Source organism: Colias croceus, chromosome 26 (genome assembly GCF_905220415.1).
Source record: "Colias croceus chromosome 26, ilColCroc2.1".
Taxonomy (NCBI): domain Eukaryota; kingdom Metazoa; phylum Arthropoda; class Insecta; order Lepidoptera; family Pieridae; genus Colias; species Colias croceus.
The window spans coordinates 2,208,518-2,228,486 of record NC_059562.1 but is presented as its reverse complement, the minus strand read 5'-3'; the positions used below and the strand labels follow the sequence as shown (position 1 = coordinate 2,228,486).

The 19,969-nt window shown below is 31.4% G+C and overlaps 1 protein-coding gene and 1 long non-coding RNA gene across 3 annotated transcripts in view; one reads left to right on the top strand and one right to left on the bottom strand.

Moving 5' to 3' along the window:
- Positions 1–14,512, top strand: part of LOC123703487 (forkhead box protein P1) — a 70,812-nt gene extending 56,300 nt beyond the window's left edge. Inside the window, exons 11-18 of the mRNA XM_045651502.1 lie at positions 2,238–2,315; positions 2,728–2,804; positions 5,818–5,919; positions 6,545–6,690; positions 10,822–10,897; positions 11,289–11,380; positions 11,713–11,861; positions 12,194–14,512. Of these exons, the coding sequence (XP_045507458.1) occupies positions 2,238–2,315; positions 2,728–2,804; positions 5,818–5,919; positions 6,545–6,690; positions 10,822–10,897; positions 11,289–11,380; positions 11,713–11,861; positions 12,194–12,351 (878 nt within the window). The 3' untranslated portion in view covers positions 12,352–14,512. The remainder of the gene's footprint in view (positions 1–2,237; positions 2,316–2,727; positions 2,805–5,817; positions 5,920–6,544; positions 6,691–10,821; positions 10,898–11,288; positions 11,381–11,712; positions 11,862–12,193) is intronic.
- Positions 14,513–18,075: 3,563 nt separating this feature from the next.
- Positions 18,076–19,080, bottom strand: LOC123703429. Of its 2 annotated transcripts, none has more exons than XR_006752991.1 (2): positions 18,840–19,080; positions 18,076–18,231 (listed from the first exon to the last, which is right to left on the bottom strand). It is a non-coding gene; the product is annotated as an uncharacterized LOC123703429 (long non-coding RNA). The 2 variants fall into 2 exon arrangements; XR_006752990.1 differs by having other exon boundaries at positions 19,001–19,080.
- Positions 19,081–19,969: the final 889 nt, after the last annotated feature.

Here is a 19,969-nt window from a genome sequence, read left to right as displayed (position 1 = left end):
CCTAAAGAAGTTTCACTTCAAAAATATATTAAAATTTCCCGACCTTCTGTTACTACGAAAAAATTTTTTCCTAAAAGTCAACAGATATAGGTTTTTCGTGATTTTTACCGAAACGGTAAGTTTTATCATATAACCACTTTTACCCAAATTGTAGATCATAAAATTATCTATACTAAAGAATCAATACATTATTTTCCTAAGATGTAGCTTCCTACCATTTTCTAAGATATAACGATTTATAAACTCATCCCATCCTTATAATATGCACACGTTTCTTAAATCACTTCACACCTAAATGATTTTATGATAAAACTTATCGTTTCAGTATAAATCGCGAAATCACCTATTTTTTTATTTATTTATAACCTGGAATATGTTTTTTAATTCACGTACCGGAATGACAGTTAATTTTGAATTTTATTTTTAGTAATCCTTATTCCTTTGAACAATTTTACTAATTTTCTGCTGGATATGAAATTTTGTAGTTTTGAAGGTCCTAGAATTTAGTGAACTCTGTTCACACCGGACCATTTCTATACGAATAGATGACAAGCGTTTTGACTTTTGCCATTTGCCTAGGCTTTGAATAAATTATGTTAATAACGCACGCAATAATTTTGATCAATATGAAACGGCTACGAAAGAAAAAATCCAGATGCAAATTAAAAAGATAAATTTGAAAAAGAGAAAGTTATAAATTTATAAAAAATAGAAAAAATTCGATCACGAGGCGGGACTCGAACCCGCATCCTTCGCGCCATTCCGGGGCGGATGCTTGACCAACTCAGCCACTCGTGACCCGCCGGAGCAACCGAATTTATTCTATTCCTTCAGTTTTATGTGTCTTAAGGGACACACCGCACGCCATCTATTGAGATGATTTAACAACCATCTCAACCAATATGAAGCACTTTTCAGTGAATACAATATTGTAAAGATGGAACACGACCTTTTTTGTTGAATTTATATTTTATTTATAAAGCATTTGACTGCCATAAAACCTAAAATATAAATTCAAAGAGAAAGGTAATTTGAAAAAGTAATTCTTAAAATATTTCTTAATTAAATTTAATTAAAGTCAACTTTGGAGCGCCATTACAGCAGCAGCGTTTCAAATGAATTATATAAAAAAAAAATAAGGAAAAAAAGTTTCCTCAAAAGACCATATTATAATACAAGATTGGTCATAACTTCATAAGTAACTTTTTTGTAAAATGTATAAAAAAATGGAGCAAAAATTTTACATAGAAATTTTCTTTAAGTTTTCTTATTACTTCTTTAAGTTTCAATTTAGGGCAAAAACATATATAATTGTGGGAAAAAATTTGCGTACCTAGTTTGATTTCTTTATATTTCAAAGGGGCCCCCAATTCTTGTGTGCCCAAGGGCCCCGGCATAGTCTAAGACGGCCCTGTACAAGGTCCTAAATAAACGTATTCCTTACAACATAGTGACTTCATATTCTTACAACAAAGTAAATTTATATTTTCGCGAGAAATTTTTATGTTTTTTTTTTTATTTCCAAGAGCAAACAAATAAAAGGCATAACACTTTTTAATACTTTTTTGTATAACTTACAATTAGCTGTATATGTACTTACCTTACTGTACTTGTGCTAAGTGTTGCGTTCACATTTTTTGTAAGAAATGCGTCCAACTCTAAAATAAAAAATAATATGTAACAGGAAATTTTGAAATTAAGATAATTTTAGGGCATTTTTTTTGCTTGTTTGTTTACTCGTGTCTGACTAAAATATTTTATAAATATGACGCATCGTGGAATATTTTTTTGATATAAAACATTCAAAATTTTCCATTTTGGGAAAGTCAGTAACCAATAAAAATGATTAAAAAAATAAAACCGGCTAAGTGCGAGTTGAACTCGCGCATCGAGGGTTCTGTGCAAACCTGTTAACAAAGAAGTGATCCTATTAGGGTCCCGTTTATTATTTTTGTGGTTCGGCAGTACACGGGCAGCTCGAGCAGTTAACGGCTGAGCGACGTACACGTACTGCTCGAGCGGTCGGTCGTTGACTGCTCGAGCTGTGGCTACAAACCGCGCAGTTGACGGCTTGAAGCAGTCGCGACTGCTCGAGCAGTCCGTGTACGGCAGTGAATGAATGTCTATAGTTCACCGCAGTCGCGGCTTCAAGCTGTCGGTCTAAACTGCTTAAAGCAGTCCGTGAACGGACCCGCTTTGCAAATGAATTTTCACTAAAATAATACTTTACCTTTCAGGGGGTGCTAATGAAGGAGCTTCTCCAGGCCCTGTACGGCGTCGTGTGTCTGACAAATCTGGTGTAGCTATAGCAGGAGGTAATATATTATTTAGTTTCTTTATTTGTATATTAAATTTCCATTTTTAATTTTGCATTTTTAATTCATAATTTCAGAAACTCAGATCCTATAATTAATTATTGTTTTAAGATCATTAACTATTGTTTTTAAAATTAGATTAAGGCAGTATATGTTTTTTATATAATTTTTACCGAGGGACGACTCAAGGCAATATCATATTTTTTTAGTTCTTACAGTTTGGATATTAGAAATACTTAAATTTGTTATTTAAAAATGTTCCTTTTCCCAAGGTCTTCCATATATGCTCGAAAGAGCTGGATTAGATGTTCAGCAAGGTAAAATCTATTAAAGTTAGAAATGTACATTTGTTAAAATTATCAGCACAATAATTATAATGGTTATATTTAAGTCGCAAACTTGCAAATTACAGAAATACAAAGGAATCGTGAGTTTTACAAGAGCGCTGATGTGCGTCCGCCTTTTACTTATGCGTCGTTGATTCGTCAGGTATGTTTGATTTTCTTTAAAAACTTTTATTTTTTCGTAATTTCATGTATGATCTTCAAATCGGTTCAGTATCTTTTACATAAAACGATTTTTTATTAAAATTTAATTAAAGTATTTTAAATCGCGTTTAAATTTCCGTTAACATTCCTTAATTTCTATTTCTTTTTATATTTCGTGTTAAAAAGCCTATTTAATATTATTTGGTAGTAACAAATTCATTATGTTAGAAAGATAAGATTAAAATATATGTAACATATTTAAATTGGTTCGTCAAAGTTTACCTAATTTATAAATAGATGTCAAACTTGATAAAATGAGTAGAATTTAATAATACTTATTTTATGAAGATAATTAATTATATGCAAATAATTTTGTGAGCACATTAAAACTATTAATTTCCTTATAAGTTGTCTATCTGTCTGGCAAGCAACAAATATCTACATATTTATACAAGTTTATGATTTATACTATGAGTGGGAAATACATGTATATGTTACAGTCAAAACCCTGAACCAGTCAATAACGTTATTGACCGGTAAAATCAGTTAATAAGGATATTGACTAAGGGCGTCGGTTAATATCCTTATTAACTGATTTCATCTGATTAAACCAGTTAATAACGTTATTGACTAAGGGCATCGGTCAATATCCTTATTAACTGATTTTAAGTCGAGACATCTAGTCAATATAGGTTTTAACCGACGTGCCCAGTCAAAACTCATAAAAAGTTAAGGACGTTAGTGAAATTATACTAGAAAATCATTTAAAAAGGTTCATAAAACTTTTTAAACTTTTTTATATTTAAGAGATATATATATATAGATAACTAGTACGTTTTGTTAGTACCTGCTGGTCACTCCATCAAGTCCGGAAGTAAGGTCTCAACATAACTAACAAAACGTGCCCAAACTCGGCACACATAGCTCTACTCGTCTATTAGTTCCAGTAGCAGTCTTTGAAGTACACCTGCAAGTCACTCCATCAAGTCAGAAGGTAAGGTCTCAACGTAACTAACAAAACAAGCCCAAACTCGGCACACCTAGCTCTACTCGTCTATTAGTTCCAGTAGCAGTCTTAGAAGTACACCTGCAGGTCACTCCATCAAGTCCTGAGGTAAGGTCTCGACATAACTAACAAAACGAGCCCAAACTCGGCACACCTAGCTCTACTCGTCTATTAGTTCCAGTAGCAGTCTTCGAAGTACACCTGCAGGTCACTCCATCAAGTCCGGAGGTAAGGTCTCAACATAACTAACAAAACGAGCCCAAACTCGGCACACCTAGCTCTACTCGTATAATAGTTCCAGTAGCAGTCTTCGAAGTACACCTGCAGGTCACTCCGTCAAATCAGAAACTAACGCAATCCCGGAAATCCCACGGAAACGGGAACTATGCGGTTTTTCTTTGACTGCGGGGGCGAAGCTGCGGGCGGAAACCTAGTTGTTATTAAAACACAATTGCCATCTTCAAAAATATTTTGGGGCACGTATTCTCGCGCGATTGCAGTTTACAAACAATACCCCGAATTAATTAATAAAACATAAAACTCTTAAATATTAAAAAAAGTTTAAAAAGTTTTATGAACCTTTTTAAATGATTTTCTAGTATAATTTCACTAACGTCCTTAACTTTTTATGAGTTTTGACTGGGCACGTCGGTTAAAACCTATATTGACTAGATGTCTCGACTTAAAATCAGTTAATAAGGATATTGACCGATGCCCTTAGTCAATAACGTTATTAACTGGTTTAATCAGATAAAATCAGTTAATAAGGATATTAACCGACGCCCTTAGTCAATATCCTTATTAACTGATTTTACCGGTCAATAACGTTATTGACTGGTTCAGGGTTTTGACTGTAACATATATAGATCGCGTATAAAAAATGTTTAATACGTTTAACTTTATTAGAAGATTTTGTTCTGAATTTTTTATACCTTGTTTCATTTCATAAAATATCACAGTTTCACCCGCACATTAACCTGTGGTCAAAATCAAGTATTAGTAGGATTCAAATATCTTATACTTATTATTACTTAATATTATAAAGCTGAAGAGTTTGTTTGTTTGTTTGAACGCGCTAATCTCAGGAACTACTGGTCCGATTTGAAAAAGTATTTCTGTGTTAAGAGGGCTTATTCAATTTAACGCAAGTCAAAATCTCCGCGATCTATTACGATAGATCGCGGCTTGCGCTATCCTTTTACTATGAACAGCATAGGTCCACAGGAGAGCGCCGAGCTACATGTCCTCTCTCTGGAAAGGCTCGCTGCCGACTGATTTTAATCGGGTCGTGCGCAGTGTTTTATAGTACTTTAAAAAAAATTGTAGAAAAATAATAGAGGTACCTTAGTTGATTTTTTAAATTTTATCTTATAAGTAATACGTTCTTTTATTGCAATATGTATAAATTATATTCAACTAAGTCAAATATCTTGGTGAAAATAATCATTTTGTCGACTATAATTTCTAAAAAAATTCACATTGTTCGGATTTTAATTTCGTAAGTTAGGAGTCCAAAATAAAAAAATCTTTTAACTAACTATTTTAATAAGGATTTTTGCAGTTAGTTAAAAAAAAACGTGTGTTAGATCTGTCAGCAATTTAAGATATTTTTAGCTTCGAAATTGACACTAAATGTGAAATCAAGTAATCATCGGCTCAGTTATCTTGATGGTATTCACAAATACTGTATTAATTGAAAAAAACTCTTAACTAACTATATAGACAATAAAATTTCCTAAAATTATTAGTAATTCTTATGTTTGTAAGATAAGTGGTTGATGGACAATCTGGTTTGAAAAATCACATATTTGAGCCAAACAGCGCACGGACCGCGTACACGGCCTTAAATAGCCCATTTATCAAGGAAGGCTATATGTCATCTCACTAACACGAACAGGAGCGGAGCACTGCGGTTAAAACCGCGGAGCAGTTAGTTATTACGATAGACGTGAAGGTTATCATATTATGGTTGTTGTAGAACTAAACTATACATTTCTAAACTTTTCAGGCCATCATAGAATCTCCAGACAAACAACTCACTTTGAATGAGATTTACAACTGGTTCCAGACCACTTTCTGCTACTTTAGACGTAATGCAGCTACCTGGAAGGTAAGATCTTAACATTTTTCATATATAGACGACTTTATAGTAAATATTTGTAAATGAGTGGTTAAAATATACAGAATTAAGTGTAAGAGACAATATTATATGTATAATTGTTCTGTTATTAATAATTTGAGTTGAATTTTTAATCAAATATTCACTGGATGTTGTAATGAAGGTAACTTTAGTATTAAAATTTTGTACAAAATATATGATTTAATTAGCTTTAGACAACACTAAATAAAACCTACTATAAAGAAAGATTGGAAAATAACAATTATGTCATATTTGTGAAAGTATAAATTTCATACAAAGCATATTTTATTAAACATAGTGAAAATGCATAATGATATTGTGTTAAATTGAAACTATTCTGTTTAGTTTATCATAAATAGATATACACATTGATATTAGATGTAACAAACTTTATGCTTTTGAATTGAACTGTGAATACAAAGCACTTACAAGTCTTACATAGCTAGCTAGTTAAGTTTCAACTTAGTGATACAAAATCGTAACACTAAAGTCTTAAATACAGATGCTAGTTAAGACGTTATATATAATAGTGTATACGAACCAAAGTCGTATGCTATAAGCCATTATCCAAGCGTAACCCAAGCCCGTGAAACAGAACGCGGTCCGCCACAACCTCTCGCTGCACAAGTGCTTCATGCGCGTGGAGAACGTTAAGGGCGCGGTGTGGACTGTAGACGAGGTGGAGTTTTACAAGCGGCGGCCGCAGCGCGCCGCGCACGCGCCGCCGCTGCACCACGCGGGGTACGGCACAGCGTCGCCTGGCCTGCAAACTACTCTGCACATGACATACTATACATGATACACTAAATAGAAACACAAAACGGACATATAGTACTCACTCAATATGCTCAAAAACTTGACATAACTGTATAGAACACAAAAACACGCGCTGATGTCGCTGCACCACGCAGGGTACAACCTGCAACACACACTATACACGAGAGACTTATCAGAATACAGACAGATATACTAAAAAAACACAAATACGTCATTTTTGACAAAATAAACTGACAAATGATAATTAGTACATACTATCACACCACATTAGAAACACTAAGTACAAAAAGTCGAGCGCCACCTCCGCTGCACCACGCGGGGTACGGCACAGCGTCGCCTGGCCTGTTACACACACTATACATGATGAACTATACATAAACACTTGACCTAAACACTAGACACTAAAAACATAAATACGTGACAATGTATCACGCAGGGCACGTCACAGCGTCGCCTGGCCTGCAAACTACACTATACATGACATATTGTACACAGAACACTAAATAGAAACACAAAACAATCTACTGAAATACAAGACAACACCATAACATAGGCAACAAGTTGACATCACTTAATGCCTGCGCTGCACCACGCGGGTTCGGCACAGCGTTACCTGGTCTGCAACCTGCACTATACATAACATACTGTACATGTTGGATCTAACAGGAAACACTAGACATACTAGACCAAATTCTAAAACAGATCAGGACATGACACACTAAATACAATTAACTACAACCTACATACAATTAACTACTAAATTAGAAACATCAAATACAAATACTCTTCAAATACACACAAAAAAACAATGGGTCACTACTTGCTCACTAGCACGTTAACACCATTGAATATACATAAATACTCACCGAAGCCGCCAAACCACGGGTCGCCTGACCAGTCACCTACTCTATACATAACGGACTATAAACACCTTACTGAATCAAACCACACTAAACACACACCCACAAAAATTAAATACAGCACAATAGCTCTTTTCTTCTATACAACAACTTGGTTTTGCCATATCGCAAGATACACATAAACACAAGAATGAAACAAACATACGACACGCTTACACCACTCGGGATTACGACACATTCACCTGGCCTAAAGACTTAGACTACAGATTATAGATTTTTCATGATGTCATACATGATACTCTTCGACAAGTCAAACATACAAGAAAATAAAATACATATTTAAAAAAATATACATATATACAAAAGTAAAACTCTAACATTATTACATGTACACAAAATCACAAATACACACATATTCACAATGCTGGAGCTCAACCATATCTGTGCAACATTATCACCATAACCATACTATCACTGAAGTAAATTGCACTAAACATATACAAATTTAACCCGATTTACCTACTATAAAATACAAAAAGCTCAAAATGTTTTAAACACAAACGCAAATGACGCAAACTGAATGCAAAACCACAAAATACTAATTCACCCAACACTTACACAAAGACACATAGAACACTAATTCAAAATTACCAAGAAAACATTACACTATGTTATCCACGATTATAGGGAAGGTAAAAAAAAACTGCACACAAATATTTCTACATCAAATTACTTGCAAACAACCTTCTTCAAATTACGTGCAAGCACTTCAAAACACTTATTAAATCCCCAGGCATAACATAAATTATTTAATAAGCACCTCTTTATGATAATAATACACCTAAATTCTTTGAAATATTGATTCATAAATTGAATTATAAGTAGTCAACACATTTTACTTTACATATACCTACATAGAAAATCAATGCTTATTATCCTTTTACTATGAAGAAAATGAAAATGATAACGAACGGAACAAATAGATCAATTCATAACGAATTAGTAAACAGATGAAACATTACAAAAATTACTAACAGGTGTATTATTCAAGACTTAAACATTAGCATTCAAGAGACATGTAACTAACTTATATTTTATTACCATGCCTGGAAGTCAACACACCATGAATACTAATACCCATACCACAAAACACGTTAACTATCGTACCAACACTTAACAGTACCACACTAAACCTAATTATTATCAAATCTTCTCTTATTTTCTATCTAACTTAGATATAATTCTTGTCATGTAAATAAATGTTTTATCTCGTTTCAGATTTCAATTTATAATTATTTGTGTAGTTGATTTTGGATGAAATTTGTAAGTCACATTATAATCTGCGGTTCGTTCTATTTGCGGATTATAATGTGACCTATTGTATTTAGGATTTGTTATTTGTGTGTGTTCGTGGAGTTCAGCGCTACGGTGAATAACATTTTTCTCGCTTGCCTATTAACCAAACTCCCATTTGTCCTATCCTTGGGGTCTCTCGGGTCTTCCTGCATGATTATTTTAAGATGTCGAGTCAGATTTCCACGACGATCTGAATGTGCTCCCATCGCTATCGCTATATAATCATTTCTTGGCATGAGATTGGAGCACATTGTATGTTAAGGGCAACACAGGTTTAGCAAAATAACCATAACATTTGCTAAAGAGAAATGAATTATAGAATGCAATCCGGACGAACCTGTCTCTACACAAATGTTTCGTGCGCTACGAGGATGACTTCGGTTCCTTTTGGATGGTGGACGATGCGGAATTCGTGAAGAGACGGCACCTTAGTCGCGGGCGGCCAAGGAAATACGAACCCGCGCCTCCCGGACCCAACGCTCCACAGTAAGAGCGCAGCTCAGTACGTGCGACCGTCCAACGAATCTTTGTGCTCATTTTGTTTAAGTTTCTCTCGATCTGACAAATCAGCCTTTGATATCGGACCATATTTTATGGGATTTACAATTAATTGAGTTCTTTTCATATTAATATTGACAATTTGTATCAAAACTCGTCTTGAATAATCAATTACTATTTTGAATGTATATAATTCAGCAATTCCAAGAATCGTTGGGCGATCGCGTCCACATTAGTATTTACGTGAACTTTCGAATCCACCAACAATATTCATCACACTGATGATTCTTGGTTCACGAATAGTTTGATGTTTCTCACCGTTCCGTAAGGGTGTGTAATTAATGTGTAAGCTTAGATATACCCGACATGTCATGTTAGTTCATATAGATTCATATGTGCGATCATAGCTTCAGAGTGCTTAAATCTTTGCACACAGTAGTAACATAGATATTGCCAAGTAAACATTTTAGTATGTCGTCTATATAGGTTTCAGCACTCTGTAGATCATTAGAAATTAGAATGCCGAGCTATAACAAATTGTTTTGCAATAGATATTAACATCCGATCGAATAATAGTACATTTTAAGCTTAAATCATAATATTTTGCAATTGTAACATTAAGTCTTTTATATCAGAACCTGATGATATGCATAACTGACATCATACGAAATATAATCGAATAAATATGTTATGCATGCTTTATCCACCTGCGGAGTTAAAACGTCGGGATGTGTAAAGAATAAAAGAAAATGTATTTATACTTATACCTAAATAGTTTTATTTTATTGTTATGCATGTTTATTGCATTTAAAATGTTTGTAAGATGGATCGTCGTTGGATATTCAAGTAAGATTTAAGTGTTTCTTAATTTTATTCCCATTTTCTTGCATGTTTTTTTAACCTTTGAGGTAAGTGTTGACGCTTTGCTTGTGCGTTTTGTCGCATGATAGTCGTAATTTTTTTCTCTTTTTTCTTCTTGCTTGCTTTTTTTCTATTTTTTATTCTATTTATTATCTTCCATTATTTAACATTAACATCACATTCACCGATGACACTGATACAGATAATTGGACTGTTTAATTTCAAAATTATACACTTTACAATGTACACATTTACATAAAACACAGTATACTTAAATTTGACGAACATTTCCGTCAATGGAGGTTTGAAAAGGCCAGGGGTATGCTGATCTTTATATTTTTTTTTCTTTGATTTGTCAAAAAGTTAATCATAAATTTAATTTTAAATCAATTTGAAAAATAATTTCAATAGTTATCAATTTGTTTTCAAAGAAAGTTTAAATATATATTACTAAAGATTTATTTAAAATAATATATTGTTTTAGCATTCAGGTAATTTCATAGAAATATTTGATTGGCAGGTTTATGGGTGCTCAAAGTCCACCAATGATGACAAGCCCTCACGGCTACAGCGAGGCTTTGAAACGAAATCTTCAGGTATTATTATTAATTATTTAATTTTTAGTTCTTTAGTATTATTGTTCCGGGAGCCAGCAACAGATTTTATGACCAAGTTCCTCTCAAGCGGTAATTAGTAAAATGCATCAAAGTATAGTATTATGAAGCCTCGTGAACGTCAGCTGGAGCTCGGTTGGGGGGAAGAGCGGTTGTAGCCTCCCACGCACGTAGGAAAAAAAATACATTCATTCATTTCCTCTCAGCTAAAAATTTGTCAAATTGTAGCTAACCCAATATCTCAACGAAAAAAAAAAAAATCAGCTGGTTACAACATGGTGTATCATATATACATATACATCAGCTGGTGTCTATAAACATTTTCACATTAATACTTGAAAAGATTGGAAAATAAATAACCTTTTTATTTCAGGGTATGATGGAAGATTGCAATCTAGCATACATGTCTACGGATGATCATATGATGCAGACAGAAGATTACCAATCTTCGCATGAGGATTATAGGTACATATTTTTCTTTTATTGGCACACTTATCATAATTAGTTTTTATAAAAAAAAATTAATAAGCAGATTTTTCTCGTGAATAGCCTAATTCAGCTCCTTATAACGAAATCTAAAATAAATAAATGCTCCCCTCATATCCAAAAATTGCCTGAAATATTACGCTAACGTGCTAAATTACCTTGGCTTTTGCATATCACACTCAAATGCTTAAAATCTACTAATAAATACGGATTCTTTTAATTCTGAATTCACTGTTGAAAATAAAGAAATGTTCCATTTAATTTAACTTTAATAAAAATTCATTATAATCAATACTTTATTACATTTTCAGCCGGCCTCCAATAATGAACGGCTACGGCAACAGCAGTTCGTCTCACGACGTCAAAGCCGAAGATCTCAGCGGCAACGAGGCACAGGATATTAAACCTAATATTTATGCTCTTAAGAATGAGATGCAAGCTTCCGATTATACTAATAAGGGTAATTAAACGGTTATTTATAACTATTTAACCGATCCCTTGCTAAAAGAATGTAAAAAATTAATTTTATGTATCTAATAACATTAGTTACCACACTTTATTTTTCGACTAGTTTAAATAAATAATTGAGAAACTGAACCTTCAACCTCATAGATATAATATCAATTTTCAACAGAGTTTACTGAAATTCTATTTCTTTTTACATTACATTAAAATACAGTAACTCATATTTAGATTACTTCCTTCCACAGTCTATAAAATTAGTAGAATTTGTCATTTGTTCTGTGTTATAATTATATTTTTATTTAAAGAAATTAATAATAAATATTACAGGAGACTACTCAAATTCCACTAAAGAAACATCGAGCAACCGTTCAAGCGAAACCAGTCCATACAACGAGTATCGTCCTGAAGATAGATACCGCGCTCTTTCGCACATTAAGGACGAAGCAGAGAATCTGTCGCTCAATGAACAGAGGAATGACAAATAGACGGAGAAATAGACAGAGAAATAAGAAATAGACAGAGAAACGACAAATAGACAGACGGAGAATAAAGAAACAGAAACAACAAAGTTATAGACATTTATGAATAGACAGACAGAGAAACAATAAATAAAAAAGAGAAACGACAACAACAAATAAGTAGAGAGTTATTCCAGGGATTATTATAGTATCCCCCAATTTCCAAGTGAGAAATCATCGAAGTGAATTTTTAACGGAATTTATGCGTAAATTCGAATTTTATAGAAAATTTTGAATTTCCAAGCAATTTCTCGTTTTTACGTAGAATTATCACAGTACATTTACGGGTGTAGTTTTAGACCACGGTGTAAATGTGTTCAAAATGAGCGGTTAATAAACCAAAAAACATTTCTTTTCGCCCGGTTTTAACGGGACATCGAGTATTATAGTTTTATTTCTATTAAGTTTATAGCTATTTTGAATTGTTAGTTGTTAGATTAGGGATCGAATTGGGATATTCGCGCTACCCTAAAAGGTTCATATCAATATTGAAATATTTAAAAGTATTTAATCATTATTTGTAACGAGTAAGAACAATAAGTAGTTCTATTTGTAAGTTAGTACGTTCACGCATAGCGTTTTGGTTGGTTATACAGACGCATTCCTTGTTAGATTTTTTGTACTCATTTTTTTTTATTAAAAAAATCGTACTCTCATACTAACAAGGAATATGGATCTCAAATATTTACAATAGTTCAATTAATGTAACGTTTGATAATTTTCATTGTATACGGAATTGATTAAATGATCTGACATTTTTTATTTTTATTCTATTTTGTAAGCGTGCCATAGTGTTGCCGTGGTACTATTGAAAATATTTTGTGATTTTTGTTTTCTGTTTTTTATATAGGGTGTACATATTTATCGTGATGCGATGTATAATAAGTGATAAGGTAAGTTCATTTAAGCGTTTACTTAACATATATTGCATATTAAATCGTTCATGTTGTAGAGAATTTAGGAACTTAGAAAATTTGTATTTAGTGATATGCGATACGTTTTTTTGTGCATTTTTTGGTTGATGTGCATTTATTAAGGTATTTCCGAATATTAAATATAAAGAGGGTGGAAATCATATCACAATATATAGATGTAATAGTAGAACAGCTTTGATGAAGGCATTTAAAGTAGACATTCGATATAGCACAAAGTTTTCACCATTGATTAAATATAATAATTATTATTACTATAGTACATGACGATTTTGGCTTTCACTTTTAAACGAGAAAATTATGAGTATTGTTATTGTGTATTTCACAAAAAATCCGTAAAGCGCACACTTTTTTTTTGTAAAAAAATTAAGTATTTTTTTTACATTCTTGTTTACAAATTGTATAGGTACATACATGTTATTTTTTTATGCCAAGAAGTAATTTTATACTGAAGTTATTTTTGTTATTTGCAATGTAAAGGCACGGAAAAATATAAATATTTAGTTTTGTTTTTTTTACAAATTTGTTTTTTTTTTATGTGTTAAGTCAATATTGAAATGATGTCTTTGAAGAAATTTGCAATTATTGTTCTATTACATAACTAATGTATGTAACGGTGCATTTACATCAAACGAACATAGAGCTAGAGCAATACCATTCTTTCATGATCTTTTAGTGTAAACGAAAACTCGTATTCAGTGTTCATTGCATAGAACCTTTACGAACGCTCTAAGAACAGCAAAAGAATGCTCTACGCCTGTTTACACTAAGAGACTGACATACTGGGCTTAGAATGAGTATTCGCTCGTTTGATGTGAATGCACTGTAAAACAAATGTTTATTTTTTGTGTAAAGTTTCAATAATTTGGCGGGAAAGTGTGCGCCTTTTATTTCAGTACAAACGACTATAGAGGAATTGATTGCGTACAATATTATTATTTAGATAATTTATTTTCCACTGTATTCCGTGTATATTTTAGGGTTTCATTTTCCTAAGTGATAAAAGACAAATGCCAGTTTCTAGCTATTATAAGCCGTTTCGTACCAAATAGGCATTTTATGTAGATTAAAAATAGGAATAACTGATGTTTTATAGTCGTTACCTATCGTGGTTTCGTCGTTCATTGATCATTGTAAATTAAACTTAATATTAAATACTTAATTAGTGTTGTATTAAACCAAATTATTACAAATAATGTGTTGTTTTATTACCTAGTGTTGTAAACAGTTAACCCTTTATAGGCTACGCTACAGGAATTGTTTAGTAGGTATTCATTTTCATAGATATTGCTGGCACATAATATGGAGAAAAAGTTTTGTATTAACTCTTTAGTATTCTAGTTCTATATCCGAATTTTTAATTGAATATGAAGATGCGGGCATATATTATTATAACTTAAAAAAAAACATCACTTTTTAGTTTTACACACTCGTGTGAAATAAAAAAAAATATGTGTATGACAAATTCAATTAATTTTTCGACAGAACTTAATAGGTTTATTAATAAATCTCTATTCCAAGTATTTATGAATAAAATTCCACAAAGTCTAAACAATGTGAAGAGCGGATACGTCTGTCGTTTTATTGTGTCTCTTATGTGTTACATCTCGGAAAACATGTGATATGAATCAGACACTACTTCTATGTTGTAATATTTTAATAATAATTCGATTTGTATTTTTATATACTTAAGTATAATTTTATTTCTTAGTGAAATTTTAGTAATTTTCCTAATGGGAAAATTTCGCAAATTAGTAATATATGTAAAGAACATAATATACGAGCGAATTATTTTTTTCTTTTTTTATACGATAATAATAAAACATTGACAATAGACATTTCGGTACAGAAAACAGTTTCTATAAAGAAGAACCAACATAAAAAGTTTTCTTTGACTACTTAAATCTATATAATATAATACCATCAATAAAAATTAAAACCTAAGCTACGAAAATCTTTTTCTTTAGTTTTGTTACAGCTTTGTTACAAAATAATATGAAAAGGTGAGGTGTAAAAATGTTCTACGGTGTTTGTTTTTATTATACTAGAGTCTATACAGATCTAAACATATAATAAATGAAACAGAACTATACATAAACATAACCAAAACGATGGATTACTATAAAATGACGTGATCACACTTTTATTTTACAAATTTAGGCACGAGTTTGGTTCGTCAGCAATTCTTAGTATTTCTGACTGTTCCTTTGGTAGGTATTAGCACAGACTAATAATAATATACTACGTGTATTAGTTATTTTCGCTATCAATGTCATCATGCTTCCTAGGTACTTATACCTACTGTAAGTAATGCTCAAGTTTACAAAAATTTACAATTTGCTTGTCAAAATTTGGTATTTCATAGGTATTGCACATCACAATAGGTAGTGCGCACCTAGTTGACAATTTCCTTTTTATAAAGCTCAACCACATTTAATATAATAGGTACTTTTTTATGCTTATCTACACAATATGCGCGTAGTCGCTGGTTGAAGCCTATTTATTTCATAAATATGGAAGCAATTTTAAAAACAATAAAATATTTTTACGTAGTTACATACCTTTTACACTATTAATCTCTTGTATAAAGATAGACTAATTAAAAAAAAAGTTACCTGATAAATTTACTACTGAATAAAACAACAAACATGAAACTGAAAAATCTTTATAATTCTAAAAAGTGAAAGCAATAGATGAATGGGTTGAAATGTTTTTTTATGAAATTCTTTTTCATAGAATAATTTCATCAATATGCTGCCCTGCAAACGCAAGCCCGCTTGATTTATGGCCAGAACAAGTGCATTAGTGACGTTCCTGTGTTTGAATATCGATAAGAAATAGGTGTATCGATACTTAATTAATTATATTTTATTTGTACAATCTGTTACCAGGTAAATGGTAGGTACCTATGCTAAATCTGATAGTATCGATACTTTTTTATACTTTCATAACATACCACTTAAGCATTTCTCTAATTTTCGATTATAAAATGGTATTGATCTATATATTCACATTTTCAAAACGATATGATCTTGTATTCTTGGTACTTAAATAAATTGATTTTGTTTATTAATTTCAGCTCAAATTTTTTTATAAACTTAGATAACAGTTGTCTATTGCCTAATTAAATTTACAGTGAAACAGTCAAACAATCAAATAATAACTATCGATAACTAGCACATCACTACCCTCCCTACGCTGACATGTGGCTCTTAATTATAACACTGCGCGTACGCATCTACAAAACCAGTGAATCGACAAAAAATCTAAAATAACTGTATATTTAATACCGATCTGGTTACTGAACTCATCTGAAATAAAAAACACGTTTTTTTTCCACGCACATGTCTACGAATGGGTTAAGATTTTTTTTCTAAAAAAGTGTCATTCCGATTCGAAATGGAGACTTAGGGGTTAATTTAGTATTTTGTAGTTTAATGTGTATATATTTTTTCTTTCTGAAAGGGATGAGTAATGGTGGAGCATATGTTTATTATTACGATTTTGTCATGCGACACACGTGAGAAATCTTTTTCTTGTGTTTTGTGTTAGATAGATAATTCCTAGACGATTGGGTAATTGATAAACCGCGTTTTTATTTATAGTTTTTTCAGGCATCTTAGGCCAATAAAAAACCTAATGGCTAATAAAAAATTATACGTGAAAGTTTGTGATAATGTACCTATGTACCTATGTTTGTGTCTCTTTCACTGATATTTTTATATTTGGTAGTGATTTAGCTTATTATATTATAATCTATGTAAATATTTGCGTTAGCCCGCGGGTTCGTCCGCGTGACATAGCTAGTATTTGAATAAATAATTGTGATACCATAAAAAAAGGCAATAGATAAGGGCATAATTATAGAGAAAAAATTAAATATGTATGTGAAGAGCTATTAACTAATATGCTTGTTTAAAGTTGTGTTTACATTATAAATCGATACTTGACTTATAGGTATATTGGTTAGATTTTGCGCAAATAAAACAGATAGATAACGTACGTGCCAAGTTTACAAATTAACTGTAGTTACGTACGCAGTATCTTGGAAGTTGAATGTCACATTATTTAATATCTTTCTTATACCCATATTTATAATCGATTAAGATCGATTTTGCAATAATTATGAATAATTTAATTTAGCTCCAAAATGAACTTAAAATGAAAGAAAGATTAACCCATATATACCTATCGAGTAAGTAGGCTGGATCAAGCATTGTAAACTGTAACACATAATTAGTATAAACTGTGAATTTTCATTCTGAAGTCATGTAGAGATTACCTGAAAAAAGCATACATCTGCCGAATTTACGCCGAATGAAATATATCAAATAATGTGTCTGTGAAACCTTCCATTTGAATAGTTTTATGCATTGGTCTGAATTAGAACTAAAGAGAGACTTAAGTAATAAGTTTTAGGTATATTAGCTTACCTAGTACCTTACCATCGATAGAGCAAGCTTCGATAGGTAGGTAAAACCACAGCATTTATTTATTTAGAAAATTTGTTTTTTGTTGTCAAAATCAAAGACAGATATAAATCCTGATCCAATTGGAAATGCTCCAAAAAACTTAGTTCTCGTTTACCACTAGCATATTGCCAAAATGCATAAAATGCATTTTACAATAATTGCAAAAATATTACCAGACATTCAAAACTAGCATGGAGAACATTAACCTAAAAATCCACATATATTTTATTGAGAACTAACATAAACACTAGTAACGCGTTCAAAAGGGATAATTAAAAAAACAATCATATCTTTCAAAGAAAGTTTATTTATAATCAAAGGTTTTTTCCATATCTTAGAGGCGTGTGGCACAATTACGTTCAACATTATCGTATTTATATCTTGCCTTCGACATGTGCGCGTGTGCTTTACCGCTTTATTTAGTACCAAGTGTGGGCCCGCTTCTGAAAAAAAGGAAAAAACCTTTTTAGAAATTGATATGAAATATTATTTTTTATTGAAAATGAAATAAGTTTTTTGGAAGCTCAAGGCGAGAAGAATTATACTTAAGTACGTTAAAATAAACATCTTATATTTTTACAATATTATAATTAATAATAGAATAATTGAAATATGATTACAGAAAGCTTAAAATATGAATTTAGTTTTAGAATATATTCTATTTGTAATTGTTCGGCTATAGCCGTAGCGTAGATTCAAACACAATTACAAATATGCATAGGTTGTAAAAATCTAATTTCTTAAGTATGTTTAGACAGTAGTTAAACATACAATAAATTATAAAGATAGGATAGAGTTATGCTAGTTTCAGGAAACATTTAGGTATGTCGATATACCTAACTAAGTACATCACATTATATCTAAAGATAGGTACTGTCTCTTGAATACTTATGCATCAAAATACGTGTTATCGTTAACTTATAATAACAATACAATTTGTATACATCTACAAAAGCTTTTCTTTTCTTCTTACGCAATTATATTATAAAAAGATAATTATACAAAATACAATATTTACTATAGAAGTAATAACAAAATTATAATAGTTTACTTTCTATTGCAAAGCGGGCCGCAGTTGGTTGACTGCGACGTGCGTTATGTTAATTTGGTGTACCACCGCGACGCTCAGCGCTTCTCAAACTGTGCCTTTCACTCATTTCTATTTATTGATACCTAGAATTTTATTTTATTTCTATAGTAATATATTAGTACCTAACATAAGCTTTCGAACGACTTGGTGGATAGCTGAGCCCTCATAGAAGTGTCGAAGACATCTTCTAACATCAGCGTAGACCTGAAAAAACATGTTTTCATTTAAATATTAAGTACCTAGATATCGTATTTATAAACATAATTTTGGATACTTATATTATGTTAAAGTTAAGTAAGGAAAAAAAATATATGTACAGTTTAGGGATAAATTATAAAGAATTTTATTGTTCGTCGCAAAATAAATACATACATATACTTATATAAAATAAATACATAGTTTAGGTATTGTAAAATGGTAAAATAGTTATTTGTAAAACTATCATATTGGTTCATTATAAATAATGGTATTAAGGAGTAACAACAAGACATAAGATATCTTTTGTAAATAGCAAAGATAGAGATTAGGTATACCTTTTTCTATTTATAAATGATTCGATAAAATGAACTAAAGTCCATTCATCCTCACAGTATTACGCCTCCATAGCAGTTTAGAAAACTAAATTTAGACGCAAACTTTGAGAACATTATGTCGACGACAAGTGTAAGTATTTCTCGTTCGTCCTAGATAACGCGAGATGAAACAATAGTTAATTTAATATCTCCATTAATCATACACTTAAAATTAATTTTGGTCAGCCTTGAGTTTTGTTTGGCTTTCGATTTCACGTGTTTCGTATTAGAGATAGTAGAAGAATAATTTGTTAGATTAGGTTTTTATATAGAAATTGTTGTTACCTATGTTTAATTAAATTATTTGAAGACATAAGTAATACGTTTGTGTTATATGTGTATATGTTTTATGTTAAGGGAAAACAGTTCTAAATGTGCGCTTATAAAAAGATGCATAGATATTTTGTTCAGCCAGGTTTCTATAAAATTGTGATAAACATTTTATTTTTTACGTATCCATATATAAGAATATCAATAAATATATAACTCTATCAAGAAAATTTCAATGTTTGTTAGTTT